At 48.7% G+C, this 21,752-nt stretch overlaps 1 protein-coding gene across 1 annotated transcript in view; it reads left to right on the forward strand.

Annotated features, from left to right (window-relative positions):
• The first annotated feature begins 460 nt into the window (after nucleotides 1–460).
• Nucleotides 461–21,752, forward strand: part of SLC14A1 (solute carrier family 14 member 1 (Kidd blood group)) — a 40,515-nt gene continuing 19,223 nt past the window's right edge. Inside the window, exons 1-6 of the mRNA XM_048504314.1 lie at nucleotides 461–613; nucleotides 1,451–1,511; nucleotides 9,938–10,120; nucleotides 11,345–11,489; nucleotides 16,969–17,158; nucleotides 20,788–20,916. Coding sequence (XP_048360271.1) covers nucleotides 9,947–10,120; nucleotides 11,345–11,489; nucleotides 16,969–17,158; nucleotides 20,788–20,916 — 638 coding nt within the window. The 5' untranslated portion in view covers nucleotides 461–613; nucleotides 1,451–1,511; nucleotides 9,938–9,946. The remainder of the gene's footprint in view (nucleotides 614–1,450; nucleotides 1,512–9,937; nucleotides 10,121–11,344; nucleotides 11,490–16,968; nucleotides 17,159–20,787; nucleotides 20,917–21,752) is intronic.

A 21,752-nucleotide genomic window follows, 5' to 3' on the forward strand; every position in this document is an offset into this window, starting at 1 on the left:
TTACTCCCGAGTAATGCACACCTCGGAGCCAACTGTTTTTTTTTCCTAAACTAAAACCTCAGTATTCAGGTTAAATTGCCGTGTTGGCACTTTGTGATAAACAAGTGGGTTTTGGGTTGCAATTTGGGCACTCGGCCTCGAAAAGGTTCGCCATCACTGGTTTAAAGTAACCAGACAGCACAATCCAACTGAAATAAAGCTGATTTTTAACAAGAGAGATTAAACTCTGCCACACAGAGAGACTTCTATCTGATGGATCGCATTCAGCCTGCTTTCCTTTCCAGAGCTGCAAGGTCTTTACTGGAGGAGAAGCAGTCCTGAGAGGGGGCAAGAAAGCAGGGGGGGGGGAAACAGGTGGGAGAGTTGTGCGAACCTCACAGTCAACAACTGAGCCAAACACTCTCCTCCCATATCTGCTTGGGAACGCAGAGTGTGTTTCTGTGAAGCGGAAGGAGGCGGGAATGCCAGCATGAGAGACGTTGACCGCTGCATCGCTGTGAGCTATATAAGTGGTGCCCCCACACGTGTTTTTCCACCACCGCTATCTCTGCACTCTCTCTTGAAGCAATAAACTTGGCAAAGGAACACGCTTCCTGGGTAGACGCCGCTCAAGGTAAGGAGGGCAGACGTTTTGCTTGCTGAATGCAGAATCTTATCTGGATGGGTGCGCTCTTGGTGTCAGATTCTTCTGTTCCCTGTGAGTCTTCTTTTTTGCCAAAAGATGCAAAGATCTTTCAAAGCAGCTCAGAAGCAAATAAAATAAACTGGGGGGGAAACAGTAGTCCTTACACCCAGAAGGCAAACTCTGTTGAATTTGGAGGGATTTCTGTCTCAATATCCATGCAAGACTGCTCAGTTACAAGTCTACGCTCAGCAACAGTGAGCAGACGGTTGGGGTGTTTTCTCAAGAAGGCACATCTGACTGTGTCTGGACTTATCTACCCCTGGCCCCGCCGACTAATAGTGCCATCAAAAACAACCAGTGGGACGAGATAAGAAGAGACACCAGAAAGCAAATACTTGACGGTGAAGGCGAACTCGCTGGAAGCCGAATCTCTGGGGATTTAATTTGGTCTTAATTTTTTTTCTGTTTAGGAGCTACCCTGTTTCCCAGAATTTAAGACATCCCTGGAAAATAAGACGTAGTAGAGGTTTTGCTGAAGTGCGAAATGTAAGGCATCCCCCAAAAGTAAGACGTAGCAAAGTTTTTGTTTGGAAGCATGCCTGACGAACAGAACACAGAAATATAAGGCATCCCCTGAACCTAAGACATAGCGCATCTTTGGGAGCAAAAATTAATATAAGACACTGTCTTATATTCGGGGAAACACGGTAGAAGGAGTTTTGAACTGACGGCCTGCTGAGCTGAAGTCTGCTTGAAATGACTGATACTTGTTTTGTTTTTGTTTTGTTTTGTTTGGATTTATATCCCCCCCTTTCTCTCCTGCAGGAGACTCAAAGGGACTGACAATCTCCTTGCCCTTCCCCCCTCACAACAAACACCCTGTGAGGTAGGTGGGGCTGAGAGAGCTCCGAAAAGCTGTGATTAGCCCAAGGTCACCCAGCTGGCATGTGTGGGAGTGCACAGGCTAATCTGAATGCCCCAGATAAGCCTCCATAGCTCAGGCGGCAGAGCGGGGAATCAAACCCGGTTCCTCTCGATTAGATGCACAAGCTCTTAACCTCCCACGCCACTGCTGGAGAAAAAGGGAGAGCTCAGCATGGATGTAATGTCATGGACCCTGCCCTCCAGAGCTCCCTTTTTCTCCGGGGGAGAGCTCCCTCTGCCCCCTGGAGATCCATGGTAATTCTAGGGTTTCTCCAGGCCCCATCTGGAAACTGGCAACCGTGCCCTGGGTGCTTTTTGGCCCTGACATTACCAAGGACTGTTTGGGCTTTTTATTTTGAAAAGGCCTTTAAATTTGGGAGAGATCTTCCAAACAGCCGAAATTAGAATCGCGAGCTCCGAGTTGGGAAATTCCTGGAGAGTTGGAGAGCAGCCACAGAGAGAGTGGTTTGGCGGGATGGAGGAACCCCGTTGAGATATAATGCCATAAAGACAACCCTCTGAAGCAGCCTTTTTCCCCAAGGAAACAGATCTCTGGTGTCTGGAACTCAGTTATAATTTCAGGAGGTCTCCAGACCCCGCCTGGAGGCTGGTAAACCTAGAAAAAGGAATACAAATGTTGCCCAACCATTGCATAAGCAGATGCATTTTATTGTCATTGTGCACGCACAACGAAATTTACAGCAGCATTCCTCGATGCACACAATTGCAGACTCATACCCCATCCTCACTTTCCCCTTCCTCCACCCATCCCTACACAGCCTCAAACACATCAACACGAAGCCGCGGAGTTTAGCATAGCCACAGCTCTAGAGTAGAAGCTTTCTCTAAGTCTCTTTGTCCTAGTTTTGATAGACCTGTATCATCTGCTGGATGGTAACAGTTCAAAAAGAGAGTGTGCTGGACAAGACGGGTCTCTCAGGATATTTTGGGCTTTCTTTAGGCTTCGGGAATTATAGAGTTCTTCCAAGGAGGGGAGAGGGCAGTCGATAATCCTCTGCGCAGTAGTGATCACCCTTCGGAGCTCCTTCCTATCTGCCACTGTGCACTGTCCATTGGGACCTCGCTAGGGTATTTCAGTGTTTCCCAACAACTGTTTAGCAATATTTATTCATTTATTGTTGAAGGCTTTCTCAGCCAGAATCACTAGGACAGTGGTGACGAACCTATGGCACTCCAGATGTTCATGAGCTACAATTCCCATCAGCCCCTGCCAGCATGGCCAATTGGCCATGCTGGCAGGGGCTGATAGGAATTGTAGTCCATGAACATCTGGAGTGCCATAGGTTTGCCACCACAGCACTAGGATGTTGTGGGTTTTCTGGGTTGTATGGCCATGTTTCAGTGGTATTTTTCTTGACGTTTCGCCTGCAGGCAAAATGTCAGGAGAAAATACTACTGGAACATAGTCATGCAACCCCGAAAATCCACAACATCCTATTTATTAATTTGTTTATATTTTATTTTGGGGAATGTATGCCCTGCCCTATGCAGAAGTCTCAAGGCGGCTTACAGAATTAAATGTGACAATAAAAGCATCATTGTATAGCACATTCCTAAAAACCCACCCACATACCATCCCCGTCTCTGACCGGCAGCCTGCAGAGAGGACATCAAGAAGAAGAAGAAGAAGAAGATTTTGGGTTTATATCCCCCCTTTCTCTCCTGCAGGAGACTCAAAGGGGCTGACAATCTCCTTGCCCTTCCCCCCTCACAACAAACACCCTGTGAGATGGGTGGGGCTGAGAGAGCTCCGAGAAGCTGTGACTAGCCCAACGTCACCCAGCTGTGACTAACCCAACGTCAAGGGGATCAAAACTGAAGACCTGGGCGATAGGAAGATCTTCGCCAGATGCTGAAACCCATAAAGGATTGATGCTCGGTGAATTTCCACAGGGAGGCTGTTCCATAGTCTGGGGCCAGTCCTGGAGAAAGCCCTCCTGCGTTCTCCGCCCTGCCACACCTCAGGGTGGGGAGGGAGGGAGGGAAGGGAGATTCCCGGTCCCGCTCAACTTCTGTATTTGGGCAGGTCTTTCAGAGACGTACACAACAATCCCGAGGAAGGCGTGTAATGGACTTCAGCCGTTCAATGCTGGTTTATATCACCTGGAGATGAGGATATTGCCCCACTAATTATAATTTAAAGGGCAAATTCCACTAAGAAGAGAATTCACATACAAACACAGGGCGTTTCCCCACTCTAAAAATAATAACGTGGAGACTTATCGGTTTCGTCTGCTGCGGGACCTTTTCAGCGCGGGGTCATGTTCCCCACCGCAGCTTCCGCCCCTTCCTGAAATGAGCGCTGGCAGCCACGCAGCAACCAGGCAGGACTCCCCACGATCCGTTCAGGGAGTGTCCTGATTGGCTGCTGCGTTCGCAATTTTCCCGCCGCCTGATGACGTGGACCCTCTTGTCCAATCAGGGCATGGCGGGGCGTTCGCGATGCGGCGGGAATTTTTTAAAATTTTCAACTGGACAAATCCATGACTATTTGTGGACACATCTTGTCAACATCTTGTATCCATAAATAGTCGAGGATTCGTCCAGTTGAAAATTTTTTAAAAATTCCTGCTGCATCGTGAACGCCCCGCCATGCCCTGATTGAACGGGGGGGTCCGCGTCATCAGGCGGCGGGAAAATGAAAACCCGGGGTAACCACCCAGGCTCCCCCACTGCCACGCGCTGCGTGCGGGGCCATTCAAAAGGCGCTGTTCCAAACAGCGCCAGAAATGACCCGCGCTGAGGGGGCACGAGAGCGGCAGAATCGGGGTGGCTGCATTGTCGCTGCCCCTGTCATGGGGAGTGCCGCTAGACCCCACATCATTCAGCGCGAGTAGCGTGCAACAATCGGTAAGTGGGGAAAGGGCCACAGAGAGAGATTGAGTGAGAGAGAGAGAAGTTTCCCAGACTCAATTCAAGGGGCGCCTGGGAAGCCTGTGGCAGGCTGCTGCCGGCCCCCTCCCCATCGGAGGCCGGCATCAGGCCGAAAGCCTTCCGTGAGCCCACCTGGTGCCCCTTGAGTCAGGCCCGCAGAAGGCTTCAGTGTGTGGGGGCAAATCTCGCCATATAATAAACATCTGGCCGCCCATGGGTATGAGAATACAGCATCCAGGGTGGTAGTTGAAGCCATCTGTGAGTTATATATGGTTCTTTTAATTGTTTATTGGATGCTGTATTGTTTAAACTGTTTTTATGGCTAATGTTGGACACTGCCCTGAGCCCTTTGGGGGAGAGCAGTATACAAATGTGATGAAATAAATAAATAAAATTTTTGTGGGGGGGACCACATGACCTGCTGGCTAGCACCTGCCCTGGGGACAGGGGTTACCTTGCCAAGGAATTCCAGGATCACTACAGAGTGGCAGGCAATAGCAAACCCTGGCCTGGATGGCCCAGGCTAGCCTGATCTGATTAGACCTCAGGTGCTGAGAGATAAGACATAAGAACATAAGAACAAGCCTGCTGGATCAGACCAGAGTCATCTAGTCCAGCTTTCTGCTACTCGCAGTGGCCCACCAGGTGCCTTTGGGAGCTCACATGCAGGAGGTGAAAGCAATGGTCTTCTGCGGCTGTTGCTCCTGAGCACCTGGTCTGGCCCTGGTTAGGACTTGAATGGAAGACAACCAAGTAAATCCAGGGTCACTGGTCTGGCCCTGGTTAGGATTTGAATGGAAGACAACCAAGTAAATCCAGGGTCGGTGTGGTGAGGCACGCAAGGACAAACTACCTCTGCTTGCCCTGACCCGAACGGGTCAGATTAGTCTGATCCCATCAAATACCCAAACCCAAAAATCTTGGAAGTTAAGCAAGATCAGCCTTGGTTAGTACTTCAATTAGATGCCACCAAGCAAGTCTAGGGTTATAACACAAAGGCAGTCAAAGGCAAACCACCTTTGACCATCTCTTCCCTTGAAACCCCCATAGTCAGCATGGTGTAGTGCAGTGGTGGCGAAACTATGGCACGGGTGCCAGAGGTGGCACTCAGAGCCCTCTCTGTGGGCACACGCAAACAGAGTCCCACACACACACACATCTAGGCTGGCCTGGGCCGCAGGGCTCGATTATTAGCATTAAACCTAAGACCTAGTTTTGGGGAAGCAGTGTAGGTCACCCTGTTAAGCGCTGCTAAACCCCACTGATTTTCATGCGAAGAACTAAAGTGTGATCCTTTACCTGGCAGTAAGCTCGGTTGCTGGCAATGGGGCTTGCTTCTGAGTAAACCCTCCTAGGATCATGATTCACCCGTTGGAAGAGTTGCACGGTTGCTTCAAAGCAAAGCCATCGACTACCACCAAGCTTACTCCCGAGTAACGCACACCTCGGAGCAAACCGTTTTTTCTAAACTAAAACCTCAATATTTGGGTTAAATTGCCATGTTGGCACTTTGCAATCAATAAGTGGGTTTTGGGTTGCAATTTGGGGACTCACTCGAAAAGGTTCACCATCACTGGTGTAGTGGTTAAGAGTGGTAAACTCTAATCTGGAGAACCGGGTTTGATTCCCCACTCCTCCACATGAGCAGAAGACTCAGCCTTTTGGGGGAGGGCGGTATATAAATCCAACAATAAAATACGATAAATACAATTTGGTGAACTGGATTTGTTTCCCTGCTCCTCCATATGAAGCCAAACTGGGCGAGCTTGGGCTAGTCACAATTCTTTCCGAACTCTCTCAGTCCCACCTACCTCACAAAGTGTCTGTTGTGGGGAGAGGAAGGGAAAGGGTTTTGGTGGGTTTTCCGGGCTGTGTGGCCGTGGTCTGGTGGATTTTGTTCCTAACGTTTCACCTGCATCTGTGGCTGGCATCTTCAGAGGTGTATCACAGAGAAAAGTCTGTTTCACACTGTGTCTAAGTGAGAAGGGAAAGTTTAGTGTGGTATATTGTCCATGTCCCAGGGTGGGGAGCCAATCATTAAGTGTTTGGGTGGAACTTGCTATGCAAAGGTGTGGTTGAGTGCATTGTATTGCGGGTGGGGTTTTCAGTCCATTTTTTAAGTACTGGGAGCCAAAGGAGTTTGTAAACTGCCTTGAGTCTCCTTACAGAAGAAGAGTTGGATTTATATCCCCCCTTTCTTTCCTATAGGAGATTCAAAGGGACTTACAAACTCCTTTTCCCTTCCTCCCTCACAACAAACACCCTGTGAGGTAGGTGGGGCTGAGAGAGCCCAGACGAACCATGACTAGCCCAAGGTCACCCAGCTGGCATATGTTGGAATGTACAGGCTAATCTGAATTCCCCAGATAAGCCTCCACAGCTCAGGCGGCAGAGCGGGGAATCAAACCCGGTTCCTCCAGAGTAGAGTACACCTGCTCTTATCCACTACGCCACTGCTGCAGGAGAGAAAGGCAGGGTGTAAATCCAGACTTTTCTTCTTCTTTCCACAACCACCAGCTTCAGTCTTGCACAGATCCTTGACAAGATTACACAGGTGGACATTAAACAGGATCCACTATAGTGACCAGAGGTTTTTTTTAAGTTCAATTGCGTAATGGAATCATACTGTTTTCAACAGTGAGCCATATATCATACTGTTTTCAACAGTGAGCCATATATAGCTTAGAGGGGAGAGCTAGCCGGACACCGCTGTAGCTTCTAACTGGGTTTGTGCCACCAGATAAATGCAGTGAAGCCACAGAGGTTGAGGAACAAAGAGACCAGAGACAAGAACATAAGAACATAAGAACTAGCCTGCTGGATCAGACCAGAGTCCATCTAGTCCAGCACTCTGCTACTCGCAGTGGCCCACCAGGTGCCTCTGGGAGCTCACGTGCAGGATGTGAAAGCAATGGCCTTCTGCGGCTGTTGCTCCCGAGCACCTGGACTGTTAAGGCATTTGCAATCTCAGGCCCCTTCCGCACACGCAAAATAATGCATTTTCAAACCACTTTCACAACTGTTTGCAAGTGGATTTTGCCATTCCGCACAGCTTCAAAGAGCATTGAAAGCAGTTTGAAAGTGCATTATTCTGCATGTGTGGAATGAGAAAGAGGATCAAGATTGGTAGCCATAAATCGACTTCTCCTCCATAAATCTGTCCAAGCCCCTTTTAAAGCTATCCTGGCCATTACCCCCTCCTGTGGCAGCATATTCCAAACACCAATCACACGTTGCGTGAAGAAGTGTTTCCTTTTATTAGTCCTAATTCTTCCCCCCAGCATTTTCAATGAATGCCCCCTGGTTCGAGTATTGTGAGAAATAGAGAAAAATTTCTCTCTGTCAACATTTTCTACTCCATGCATAATTCTATAGACTTCCATCATATCCCCCCTCAGACGTCTCCTCTCCAAAATAAAGAGTCCCAAACACTGCAGCCTCTCCTCATAAGGAAGGTGCTCCAGTCCCTCAATCATCCTCGTTGTTCTTCTCTGCACTTTTTCTATCTCTTCGATATCCTTGTTTTTTTAACCCAATGTTTGACCCCAGGCAGGAGCAGTTAACAAATTATCCTTGTTGTGGATTTCTCAGAGACAGGGTACTTGGAAGCATGTCAGAGATTCCCTGAAACCCTCACAACTGTTTATTTCCACAAGAGGAGAGCAAGAACAGGCATCGGAGGGTCAGAGGAAATGGGAACGTAGCTTCAGCTCACGGATAGCTTTTGGCTGAACCGCCAAAGGGGATAATAGACCGTCGTAAAATAAAAACAACAACCCACAACCCCAGGTCTGTGATAAGCAATGTGCAGGACGTGCCAGGAAACACGATCGGAGAAATTTTGGAGCCTCTCCCACAGGGAATAGGGCCCTTAAGCTCGATTGGGTTTTAAAAGGCGGCCTCTCCCCCTTGTTTCTGTGTTCAAACACTTTGCCCTGATATATTGTCGAAGGCTTTCACGGCTGGAATCACTGGGGTGCTGTGTGGTTTCCGGGCTGTATGGCCGTGTTCTAGCAGCATTCTCGCCTGATGTTTCGCCCGCATCTGTGGCTGGCATCTTCAGAGGATCCTCTGCCACATTCATCCAACCTGTGCAAACATGACCCATAAAACACAACCATTTCACCTACATTGGGTCCCTCATGCAACACAAGACAATCTATCCACTGCAAACAGGGCCATTAACCAAACAACCTAAGCATCCTCTGAAGGTGCCAGCCACAGATGCAGGCAAAAAGTCAGGAGAGAATGCTGCTAGAACAAGGCCATACAGCCCAGAAACCACACAGCACCCCACTTTGCCCTGATGCTTGGATGGGAGACCATCAAAGATGTCCAGGGTTACTACACAGAACATAAGAACATAAGAGCATAAGAACTAGCCTGCTGGATCAGACCAGAGTCCATCTAGTCCAGCACTCTGCTACTCGCAGTGGCCCACCAGGTGCCTTTGGGAGCTCACATGCAGGAGGTGAAAGCCATGGCCTTCTGCTGCTGCTGCTCCCGAGCACCTGGTCTGCTAAGGCATTTGCAATCGGAGATCAAGGAGGATCAAGATGGGTAACCATAGATCGACTTCTCCTCCATAAATCTGTCCAGGCCCCTTTTAAAGCTATCCAGGTTAGTGGCCATCACCACCTCCTGAGGCAGAGGCAGGCGTAGGAGGTTAAGAGCTTGTGTATCTAATCTGGAGGAACCGGGTTTGATTCCCTGCTCTGCCGCCTGAGCTGTGGAGGCTTATCTGGGGAATTCAGATTAGCCTGTGCACTCCCACACACGCCAGCTGGGTGACCTTGGGCTAGTCACAGCTTCTCGGAGCTCTCTCAGCCCCACCCACCTCACAGGGTGTTTGTTGTGAGGGGGGAAGGGAAAGGAGATTGTAAGCCCCTTTGAGTCTCCTGCAGGAGAGAAAGGGGGGATAGAAATCCAAACTCCTTCTCCTCTTCTTCTTCTTCTTCTTCTTCTTCTTCTTCTTCTTCTTCTTCTTCTTCTTCTTCTTCTTCTTCTTCTTCTTCTTCTTCTTCTTCTTCTTCTTCTTCTTCTTCTTCTTCTTCTTCTTCTTCTTCATTTCTTGCCTTGAAACCCCTATGGGCTTGTCTCAACTCAAGGGTGTCTTGATGGCACATTCCACCACAGGTTGACATAGGGTCAGCCTTGACTAGCACCTGGGTGGGCGGCCACCAAGAAAATCCCGGGTTGCTATGCAGAGGCAGGGGATGGCCAACCACCTCTGAACGTCACTTGCCTCGAAAACCCTACTGCGACTTGACTTTCCCCGGCCGCGTTCATCCAACCTGTGCAAACATGACCCATAAAACAGAACCGTTTCACCTACATTGGGTCCCTCATGCAACACAAGGCAATCTCTCCGCCGCAAACAGGGCCATTAACCAAACGACCTAAGGAAAGACACTCGACAGGGTGACTGTAAAGAAATAAACCTCTTTCCGGGAGCTGACTTCCTCTTCCCTGCCCTTTATCGCATTTGCAAAGGTGGGATAGATGGACGGATGCTCCTTCACTGACCTGGGTGAATCCTCCACCGACCCAGCCCAGACAGACACAGGCTCTGGTGGGCCCGAGCCGTTTGACTCTGAGCTTAAGAGCCAACGCTGGCCAGGGAGTGCCCAAGACCCCTCTCAAAGCCTGCCGCTCTTGGAGAGGCTGGAAGCCCAGGTAGGCATGCTGGGAATGTGGTCTACATCTCTGATTGAGGTCCAAAGACATTGGGGGCAGGGCTGGCAGTTTCTCCAATGGGATGGGTCTTCCCCTTGCCCCCCACTACCACACCCCTCCATCACTCAGAACCAAGATGGGATAAAAAAAATTTTTTAATGAAAACTTCTGATTAAAAAAATCTGAAATTGGCAAACGGTAGCTCTGGGAATTGCTGAAAGCTCTGTGGTTTTGCCATAGAGTTACCAGCAATACTTAGAACGACCTATGGCCAGTGGTGGGATCCAAACATTTTAGTAACAGGTTCCCATGGTGGTGGGATTCAAAATGTGGCGTAGCGCCAATGGGGCTGGGTGGGGCACGACAGGGGTGTGGCCGGGCATTCTGGGGGCGGGGCATTCCTGGGCGGGGCTGTGGCAAGGACGCATGGCAGCATGTAGGCGGTCATAGGCCGGGAAGCGAATGCACTGCGCGAAGCGCGGAAGGCTGCCACGCACGCGCGGTGCCCCTCCTGCTGAACTACTGCTTCAAAGTTCTACTTGGCTGGCTTACTGCTGAGAGGAGGGGCGTAACTAAGGCAAAAATCACGTGGCAAAATCACCCATTAGTAACCCCCTCTCAGCACACACAAATAATTAGTAACCTACTCTCGGGAACCTGTGAGAACCTGCTGGATCCCACCTCTGCCTATGGCACTTTCCTTCCTTTTTTACTAGAAGTGACATGATGCCACAGCCGGTGTCAGCCTCAGTGGCGTAGCGCCAACGGGGCAGGTGGGGCGCAATGACCCGGGTGGAGCAGCAGGGGGGCATGGCTGGGCTGTGGAGGGGGTGTGACGAGGCGTTCCGGGGCAGGGCGGGGGAACGGCACTGCAGCAGGGGCGCAGGGCACACACACGCCCTGGGTGCAGTTCCCCCTTGCTCCGCCTCTGGTCAGCCCCCTCACTATCCCTGCCCAAGGCCCTCCCACCATAGTGCAGGGGTTGGATTAGATGACCCTTGAGGTCCCTTCCACCTCTGCCTTTCTACATTTTTGAGTATTCCTGGGGTCCTAGGGTTTCCCCCGCTGTGCTGCAGACCTTGCTATGAATCCATCAGCTTTTCTCATCCCTCCTCTCCTCCAAATTACTTCTCCCTCGTGACCAGGGACGTGGGAACTCCTGGCTTGAGAGCCGTAGGAGGACTTGTTGTGATGCCTGATGCACCGTGCCTCTTGTCATTTCAGGACTTGACAACCAAAATGGAGATGGAACCGTCAGGGGAAAAGGGCAGCAATTCGCAAACTCCAACAAGGAAAATCTGGAAACGAATCTGGGGGGCGCTGAGCTGCTTAACGGGAGATATGAAGGCATTTGGAGACTGGCTGAAAGGTAAAAGTGCGGAAGATCTAATGGCCCCAGTTGGGCTGAACGCACAAGCAAGGTTCTTTTTTTATCAGTGGTTAGCTTGAGAAAGCAGAATTTAGGGCACAGGTTGAGTTGCCAACCATGGGTTAGAACATGAGAACATAAGAACAAGCCAGCTGGATCAGAGCAGAGTCCATCTAGTCCAGCTCTCTGCTATTCGCAGTGGCCCACCAGGTGCCTTTGGGAGCTCACATGCAGGAAGTGAAAGTAATGGCCTTCTGCAGCTGCTGCTGCTGCTCCCGAGCACCTGGTCTACTAAGGCATTTGCAATCTCAGATCAAGGAGGATCAAGATCGGTAGCCAGAGATTGACTTCTCCATCAATCTGTCCAAGCCCTTTTTAAAGCGAAGGAAGGAAGGAAGGAAGGAAGGAAGGAAGGAAGGAAGGAAGGAAGCAAAATACCTGCAGATGTTTGGGGTGGAGCCTGGGAAAAGTGGGGCTTGGGGAGAGAAGGGACCTCAAGTGTGATCTAATGCCATATTGTCCACCTTCCAAAGCCGTCATTTTTCTCCAGGTGACCTGATATGGGCCATCTGGAGATCATTTATAATAGCAGATCTCCGGGCCCCACCTGGAAGTTGACAATACTATTTACAAACAATTGCTAAGCTCCTGGATGGTCTTCACAAATGTTGCTTCACAGCCTTCCATCTGGAGCTGGAGAGGGAAGTCTAGGAAGCGGCCAGATTTCTATGATGACAGCCATAAAGATCTGGGAAGTTCCTAGACCTAGAGCATCACAAAATGTGGTGACATCACTGCCAGGTTTTTTTTAAAATTAGAGATGATGTTGTTGTGTTGCGAGTTGCTGCTTCCTCTTCCTGTCTGGCTCCCGTCATTTGAGCAGTGGAGGGGGCGAAGGGCAAAAAGGGGAATGAAAGGACTCCCAACATTCTGGAACTAGAATGTTCAACTGTGATAACATGTAAGGTTGCCAATCTCCAAGTGGGAGCTGAAGATCTCCCAGTATTACAGTTGATCTCCAGGCAACCAACCAAGATAAATTCTCCATGAAAAAATGGCTGCTTTGGGAGGTGGACTCTGGCACTATGTCCCATTGAAGTCCTTCCTCTCTCCAAACCCCACCCCCCTCAGGCTCCACCCCCAAATCTCCAGGTACTTCCTGTCCCAGAGCTGGGAACTCTAGTTCCCCTAGAGCACAGGTGTCAACCCCGCGCCCCTCCAGATGTTATGGACTACAGTTCCCTTCACCCCCTGCCAGCATCCATAACATCTGGAGGGCTGCGAGTTTGACACCTGTGCCCTAGAGTAACAACAACAACAACAACAACCTTTATTTGGCATTTAAAAATAGGTTCTAGAGCATTGCCAGACATTTTTGAAATACAAATCAAGAGTACATTCAAAGCGCAGACAGGAAGACTGTATATAGCAGTATACATTACTTAGAAAATTCTGTCACTTGTAAAAGAAATTTTGCTACTTTTTCCAAGAGCATGACATCTGTGTTGTTTAACAGAAGCTCCACAACAGAACAGTCAGAGTCACTTTCAGATTTGTTTAGGGCCAACCTGGGAGAGAAATTCCTGATGCCCACTTATCTCAGACAGTCAACAATAATGTGAGCAAGAGTCTCCACTTGATTTTTACAGTGTGGACAAACCTGATCCTGGAGAGGTCTGGATAAGTAACGACCCTTTGTAATGGCCGATGGGAAGGTATTGGATCTGGCCCTTGTGATAATCCATCTCTGTTGGGGTTCAGTTAATAATTCAAGATATTTGGCTATGGGCCCCTGTTCCGGTATTATTCCGACAGAGAGGGGTGAGCATGATTTATTTGCTTGCCCCAACAAGATATGATATGTGCCCTAGAGTAAATGTGAGTTCTGGAGGGCAGATTATTACTGAGTTCCCTCATCTCCAAAAACCCCACCTTCACCAAACCCCCAGGAATGTCCCAAACAGGACTTGGCAGCTCCCAAGACAAGTCTTCATTTGGCTTTTAATTCACGCTCCGTAACACTGGATCTTTATTTCCCAAGAGTGTATGAATCCTTCTCTGGTCCCCTTCCCTGACTTTCCCAGTCAATGCGTGCATCTCACCAGCCCTCCGGAATGAAGTTTAAATTATGCGCGTTGCAAGGGTGCGTTGCAGTCCCTAGCGGGCCGGATGCTCACACCATCTGCCCAATTAGACGCAGTCCCCATAAATAAACCCGTCTGTATCCGGCACGAACCGTACTGGCAGCCGCTGCGCCGCTCAATCAACTTCCTAACTGCAAAACATTTTTACAAACAATAATAAATGTGTGTCATATTTTACCACCTCGTTGGCGAGGAAGAGGCAGGCCAGATGTTGCGAGAGATGCCCGCACAGCCGCTAACAACCCCCCCCCCTGTTTAACTTTGGAACAACAGGACAGAGCAGCACAGCATCAGATGCCTCGATGGGTTGATTTAGGGGCAACAGTGTAGACCTGGGAGATGGTAATATGGACGACAGCCTCAGTTGAGGCTGCCAACATCCTAGTTGGGTCTAGAGATCTCCCGGAATTGCAACTGATTGACAAATTACACAGATAGACTCCTGTGGAGGAAATGGCTGTTTGGGGCTCATTCCGCACATGCAGAATAATGCACTTTCAAACTGCTTTCAGTGCTCTTTGAAGCTGTGCGGAATTGCAACATCCACTTGCAAACAGTTGTGAAAGTGGCTTGAAAACGCATTATTTTGCGTGTGCGGAAGGGGCCTTGGAGGGTTGATTCCATATAAGGTTGCCAGCTCCGGGTTGGGAAATGCCAGGATATTTTGATGGTGGAACCCGAGAATGGTGCAGTTTGGTGGGGAATAGACAACAATGGGATATAAAGCCATAGAGTCCACCGGATTAATATACAAATTTACTATCATCTTTCTGTGGAAAAGCATTATCGTCTAGGTGATTTTAATTCCCCTGTCCCGTACCTGAACCCTAGAATTCAATCCCCCATTAAGGAAGCCATGGCTAAGTCTGGCTTGGACCCTTTCAAACACACCTGTAAAATCTTGAGACTTTATTCCTGTATAAAAGAAAAGGTTTGGGTACAAGCTGATAAATAGTTGGTTTAATTTTTGCTGCCATGGTAGAGAGTGTTGAAATTCAGGTTTTAATGATTAACTTTGCTTATTTTGATATTGCTTATTTTAATTTCGGCATGCTCTTGGATGGTTTTAACTATGCAAGTTAAGAAGAAGAAGAAGAAGAAGAGGGGGGATTTATATCCCCCCTTTCTCTCCTGCAGGAGACTCAAAGGGGCTGACAATCTCCTTGCCCTTCCCCCCTCACAACAAACACCCTCTGAGGTAGGGGGGCTGAGAGAGCTCCGAAGAACTGTGACTAGCCCAAGGTCACCCAGCTGGCAAGTGTGGGAGTGTACAGGCTAATCTGAATTCCCCAGATAAGCCTCCACCGCTCAGGCGGCAGAGCTGGGAATCAAACCTGGTTCCTCCAGAATAGATACACGAGTTCTTAACCTCCTACGCCACTGCTCTGAGCCCAGCCATTGGCTGGGAAAGGGCGGGGTACCAAGTTTAATAAAATTATTTTTTAAAATAAAAAAAGTATTCTGGTAAGTTGGTGCAGTAAAAGCAACAAAATCTAACTTCCAATACTTACATACATCAAAATAAGATGAAGTAAAGTCAGGGGAGGTTATGCATGACTTCAGCACATATGTATATATGAGTATGTGAGCAAGCAAGAGCGGTCTTTGATCCCTCAGCCTGACTATAGAAATGGGTTCCTCCCCCCCCCCTTGCCACCTGGGATGTTAACCCTCAAGCCAAATATTTTTGTTGTGCAAAGGGATATGGCAGGCTTTGAAGTAGATGTTTGCTCAAGTTCTATCATTTGACCAAATGCTCAGTGTAACCTTTGATCTGTTTACCTGTGAAGATGTCTATCTCTTGACGAAAGTAAAGAGTTGAACATCAGGAGCAGCAGTGGCAAAGGAGGTTAAGAGCTCATGTATCTAATCTGGAGGAACCGGGTTTGATTCCCAGCTCTGCCGCCTGAGCTGTGGAGGCTTATCTGGGGAATTCAGATTAGCCTGTGCACTCCCACAAACGCCAGCTGGGTGACCTTGGGCTAGTCACAGCTTCTCGGAGCTCTCTCAGCCCCACCTGCCTCACAGGGTGTTTGTTGTGAGTGGGGAAGGGCAAGGAGATTGTCAGCCCCTTTGAGTCTCCTGCAGGAGAGAAAGGGGGGATATAAATCCAAACTCCTCCTCCTCTTCTTCTTCTTCTTCTTCTTCTTCTTCTTCTTCTTCTTCTTCTTCTTCTTCTTCTTCTTCTTCTTCTTCTTCTTCTTCTTCTCCTTCTTCTTCTCGACCACCCCAACCCTGGTCCATCCTTACCACTACTTAATCATGTCTTGAGAGCATCTCATCACAACTGCCCCAAAACATGGCCAAAACATGCCTTGTTCATTCACAGTAATTGACTACAACTGTTTTCAGAGAAGGACATTTGTGTCCACTCCACTATCCTACATGAATGTTGACACTGATAGTTCACTGAACCTTCGCTTCTTCCAAATATCTCCGTTCATCTAATCGAGTCATCTTACGGCCACCCCGTAGGATCTTCAAGGCAAGAGATGTTCAGAGGTGTTTTACCGATGCCATTGCCTGCCTCTTTGAACCAATCCTGGTATTCTTTTGTGTCGTGTGGACAAATACTTAATTAGCAGAGTTAATGCAATAATGAGGCAGAGACCAGTTGCTTTACTGAAATAAAGTTTACTTACTACAGGGAAGGGAAACTTGGAAGAAAAACAATAAACATCTTTCTTACTAGCTAGCACCAACAGCCAGCTTGCTGCTTAGACTATTACGTGGCTACTAAGGTATGGATAGAGTGAACTGACCACGTGCAGAGTGCAACACAATGAAGATATATCTAAAGCCTACGTGCAGACCTGCATGTAGCCCACCCAACCAATAGGTATCAATTACCTGGTCACTGACTTCTGACCTCACTAACTAATTAGCATGCAACAATTAACTCCTTCATTACTGGATTGTGTGACTGGCACTTGCCAAATCCCATCATTTTGTGATCTCCCATTCAAGGGCTGACCTGGGTGGATCCTTCTTAGCTTCTGAGATCTGATGAGCCTAGGGTATCCTGGGCTAGCCAAATCAGAGTCAAATCTTTGACCCATATGAAAAGAACGTTCAGTGTCCAATAATTCCACATAACAGATGTCTCATTCAAAGGTATTTTTTTTTCACCTAACCTAAAACCAGACATGTTACGATCACTTGACTGTCAGACAACATAGAGCGCTGTGTTTTAATGTACACCACTACTTATTGTATGGTGTTTGTTATTTATTTACTTGCTGTGAACCACCCTGAGCCCTCTGGGGGAGGGCGGTATATAAGTTTAATAATAAACAAACAAACAAACAAACAAACTCAATGGGACTGTCTTTCAGATAAGCCTCTGCTGTTCCAGTTCGTCGACTGGGTTCTACGGGGCATATCTCAGGTGATGTTTGTCAGCAACCCTCTCAGTGGGCTGATCATAATCGCAGCATTCTTGGTCCAGAGCCCTTGGCTGACCCTCACTGGATGCTTAGGAGGTATCATCTCAACTTTAACAGCTCTTCTTCTGAGCCAGGACAGGTAAGTGGCCCATTAATCGTTCTTTAATCTCTCTATATGTTCATGTGAAAGTACCAACCGGGCTTATGGCCTACGGATCATTTTCAGGCTCTCCAAATTTCAGGTTCCATAGCAAAGCAGAGCGGTGCAAATCTGAGAGCCGATTTGTGCCAGTTTGGTGTAGTGTTGAGAATGGGATCTGGGAGGCCCAGATTCGAATCCCCACTCAATTCATAGAAGGTTACTGGGTGACCTTCAGCCAATCACATCTCCTCAGCCTAACCTACCTCGTTGGGGTGGGTGTTGGGTAACCTCGAAGCAGAAAAAAATCCCAAATCATACTTTATTGGGTTTTTCAGAAATTTCTGTATCTAGTAACCGAAACTCGAAAAATACCCCCCCCCCCAAAAAAGGAGTCTCATAATACTGAAAAGGTAGAGTCTCGGAGAAGCTTAAAACCTGCTTTCCCTTCCTCACCCCACCACAGAAATCCTTGTGGTGGGGCTGAGAGAGTTCTGAGAGAACAGTGACTGGCCTAAAGTCACCCAGCAGGCTTCATGTGTAGGAGTGGGGAAACAAACCCGGTTCACCAGTTCAACCCCTACGTACTACCTCATAGGGTTGGTGTGAGAATGTATTCTGCTTTGGGTACTAGGGGAGGAACAAAACAGGTACAAACTGAGCAGGGGTACAAAGCGGGGTATAAATAAATAAAACAACTAGTGGGAGGGAGGGATTGCTTCCACATTACAGTGTCCAATTCAAAATGAACAAATGTTTGTTGATTGGTTTATTTCATTGGGCGGAAAAGTGGGGTATAAATGAAGTGAACCACAGAGAACATTCAAGCCTCTGTCTGAAGGAAACAGAAGTCTATGTATTCTACATATATGTATACTATATAGTCTACATCAGTGGTGGGATCCAAAATTTTTAGTAACAGGTTCCCATGGTGGTGGGATTCAAACTGTGGCGTAGCGCCAATGGGGCTGGGCGGGGCACAATGGGGGCTTGGCCGGGCATTCCGGGGCGGGGCATTCCAGGGCGGGGCTGTGGCAAGGACACCACTGCTGCGCCAGTCCTTGGGCGGGAAACGAATGCACTCAGGTGCAGGCTGCCATGCACATCGGTGCACCTCCTGCTACCAGGGGTAGGGAACCTGCGGCTCTCCAGATGTTCAGGAACTACAATTCCCATCAGCCTCTGTCAGCATGGCCAATTGGCCATGCTGGTAGAGAAGCTGATTGCCCTGGATTCCTGAACATCTGGGGAGCACCAGATTCCCTATCGGCCACCTATGCTAGAACTTTGCTTCAAGTTCTGCGCGCTACTGCTGAGAGGAGGGCGTAACTAAGGCAAAAATCACATGGCAAAATCATCCATTAGCAACCCCCTCTCGGCACACACAAATAATGAGTAACCTACTCTCGGGAACCTGTGAGAACCGGCTGGATCCCACCTCTGGTCTACATATGTGTACTACATAGTCAAGAATACGATAATTTGCAAGCAGAAAACACACAGTTAATACAGGAAGGTACAATGCCCTTTTTGGTCACAACTGGGTGCAAAATTGAGGTAAGTATTCTCCCCCTCTCGCATCTCCAGTATTTATTTCTTAATAATATTTGTGTCCTACTTTTCCTCTTGGCTCAAGGTGGCACACCCTAACAAGAACCTTGTGAGACAGGTTAGACGGAGGCTGTGAGGCTGGCCCAAGGGGAACCCGCAAGATTCCCAGGCAAAGTGAGGCCTGGATCTCCCAGGCCTGGATCTCCCAGGCCTGGATCTCCCAGAGCCAAATCCAATGTTCTAACCACTACACCACACTGTTAACTTATTAAAATACATAGGCTACTTTGAAGAAGAAAAAGAAGAGTTTGGATTTATATTCCCCCCTTTCTCTCCCGAAGGAGACTCAAAGGGGCTGACAATCTCCTTTCCTTCCCCCGCCCCCACAACAAACACCCTGTGAGGTGGGTGGGGCTGAGAGAGCTCCGAGAAGCTGTGACTAGCCCAAGGTCACCCAGCTGGCGTGTGTGGGAGTGCACAAGTTAATCTGGCCTAACCAGATAAGCCTTCGCAGCTCAAGCGGCAGAGCGGGGAATCAAATCCGGTTCTCCAGATTAGAGCGCACCTGCTCTTAACCACTGCGCCATGCGGTGCCCTACATAGAGAACCTGGGGTTTATAACAGGGCACTTACATACCAAGGGACAATTCAAACCATCAAATCGTAGATCATAGCCGTGGAATGCGGTGCCACCCATTCACCGAGGGAAAGACCATGTGAGACACATAATGTTTGTGCATGAGTGCATGCAGTAAGAGGCAGCCCGTGATGCTGATTTGTTGGGTGGTGAGTGACCCCGCATAAGCATAAGCATAAGCATAAGCATTTTATTGTCATTGTGCACGCACAATGAAAATTTACAGCAGCATTCCTCGATGCACACAATTTCAGACTCATACCCCATCCTCACTTTCCCCTTCCTCCACCCATCCCTACACAGCCCCAAACACATCAACACGAAGCCCCGGAGTTCAGCATCGCCACAGCTCTAGAGTAGAAGCTGTCTCTAAGCCTCTTTGTCCTAATTTTGATAGACCTGTAATACATGCGTCATGCTTCAGATGGTAACAGTTCAAAAAAAAGAGAGTGTTAACTGGATGAGGCAGGTACTCTCGAATATTTTAGGCTTTTGAAAGGCCTGGGAATTATAGAGTTCTTCCAAGGAGTTCCCGGGAGCTTTTATGAGAATATTCACTTTTCGTCCTATCTGTATCTTGTGGCGGTTGCTTGTTTGGTGACCATTTTTGTGTGTGTTTCTTCTCCTTCCCGGATTACTCACATGGGCTATTCCAGCCAATCAGGGACCACACAGTACACAGTCGATTCAAATTTTGTATTGCTCAATCTTCTGCATGTAGGAAACTGAGGGGTCGTGTACTAAATCGCCGGTCACCTCAAGAGTAAGATAATTTGCAAGCCGAAAGCACAGTCAACCCAGGAAGGTCACTGCAGAACGTCCTTTTCTGTCATAACACGGGGCAAACTCTCCTTGCCAATAATATTCTGCAGACCCACAATTTATTTATTGATTTGCTTCACTTATGCCCCGCCTTTCTCGGCAATGGGAATCCAAAGTGACTGACATCACTTTGACAGGAGCAGCAGTGGCGTAGGAGGTTAAGATCTCGTGTATCTAATCTGGAGGAACCGGGTTTGATTCCCAGCTCTGCCGCCTGAGCTGTGGAGGCTTATCTGGGGAATTCAGATTAGCCTGTACACTCCCACACACGCCAGCTGGGTGACCTTGGGCTAGTCACAGTTCTTCTGAGCTCTCTCAGCCCCACCTACCTCACAGGGTGTTTGTTGTGAGGGGGGAAGGGCAAGGGTAAGCCCCTTTGAGTCTCCTGCAGGAGAGAAAGGGGGGATAAAAATCCAAACTCCATCCTCTCTTCCATTTTATCTGCACAACAACACTGGGAGGTAGGCCAGGCCGAGAAGGCGTGGCCCAGCAGGTTTAAGTGGCAGAGCCGCTCTCAGTTCCTAGTCAGACACTCCGACCGCTACACCGGCTTGCCTCTGATTGCTTGCTGCAGAAATGTTATAGCAAGAATCTTTACTCTGCTTGCCTTCTCACACAGATCTGCCATCGCGGCAGGCCTCCACAGCTACAACGGCGTCCTGGTAGGAATGCTCATGGCCATCTTCTCAAACAGTGGTGACTACTTTTGGTGGCTTCTGCTCCCTGTGGTTGTCATGTCCATGGCATGGTAAGTTCCTGAGGGGGGCCACATCTTAAGTCGCTCCCCTCTGGCCCTCCGCCCCTTTATTCTCTTCTCATACTGGTCGCCGCATCTCAAAAAGGATATCGAAGAGATAGAAGAAGTGCAGAGAAGAGCAACAAGGATGATTGAGGGACTGGAGCACCTTCCTTATGAGGAGAGGCTGCAGCGTTTGGGACTCTTCAGTTTGGAGAAGAGACGGCTGAGGGGGGATATGATTGAAGTCTATAAAATTATGCATGGGGTAGAAAATGTTGACAGAGAGAAATTTCTCTCTTTCTCACAATACTAGAACCAGGGGGCATTCATTGAAAATGCTGGGGGGAAGAATCAGGACTAATAAAAGGAGACACTTCTTCACACAACGTGTGATTGGTGTTTGGAATATGCTGCCACAGGAGGTGGTGATGGCCACTCACCTGGATAGCTTTAAAAAGGATTTGGACAGATTTATGGAGGAGAAGTCGATCTAATGCTACCAATCTTGATCCTCCTTGATCTCAGATTGCAGATGCCTTAGCAGACCAGGTGCTCAGGAGCAGCAGCAGCAGCAGCAGGCCATTGCTTTCACCTCCTGCAGGTGAGCTCCCAAAGGCACCTGGTGGGCCACTGCGAGTAGCAGAGTGCTGGACTAGATGGACTCTGGTCTGATCCAGCAGGCTAGCTCTTATGTTCTTATGTTCTTACTTGGGTCTTAAACTGGCGGAATATTTAGTAGTCTTCCTCAGGGAGCTCTGGAAGACTGTGGACTGAACTTGACACAGTGGGGTGTGTGGCCCACCCACCCTGGGAAAGAAGGGGGAATAGAGCAGAAGGGGGCCCAT

Source organism: Sphaerodactylus townsendi, linkage group LG07 (assembly GCF_021028975.2).
Source record: "Sphaerodactylus townsendi isolate TG3544 linkage group LG07, MPM_Stown_v2.3, whole genome shotgun sequence".
In the NCBI taxonomy this organism is placed as follows: Eukaryota; Metazoa; Chordata; class Lepidosauria; order Squamata; family Sphaerodactylidae; genus Sphaerodactylus; species Sphaerodactylus townsendi.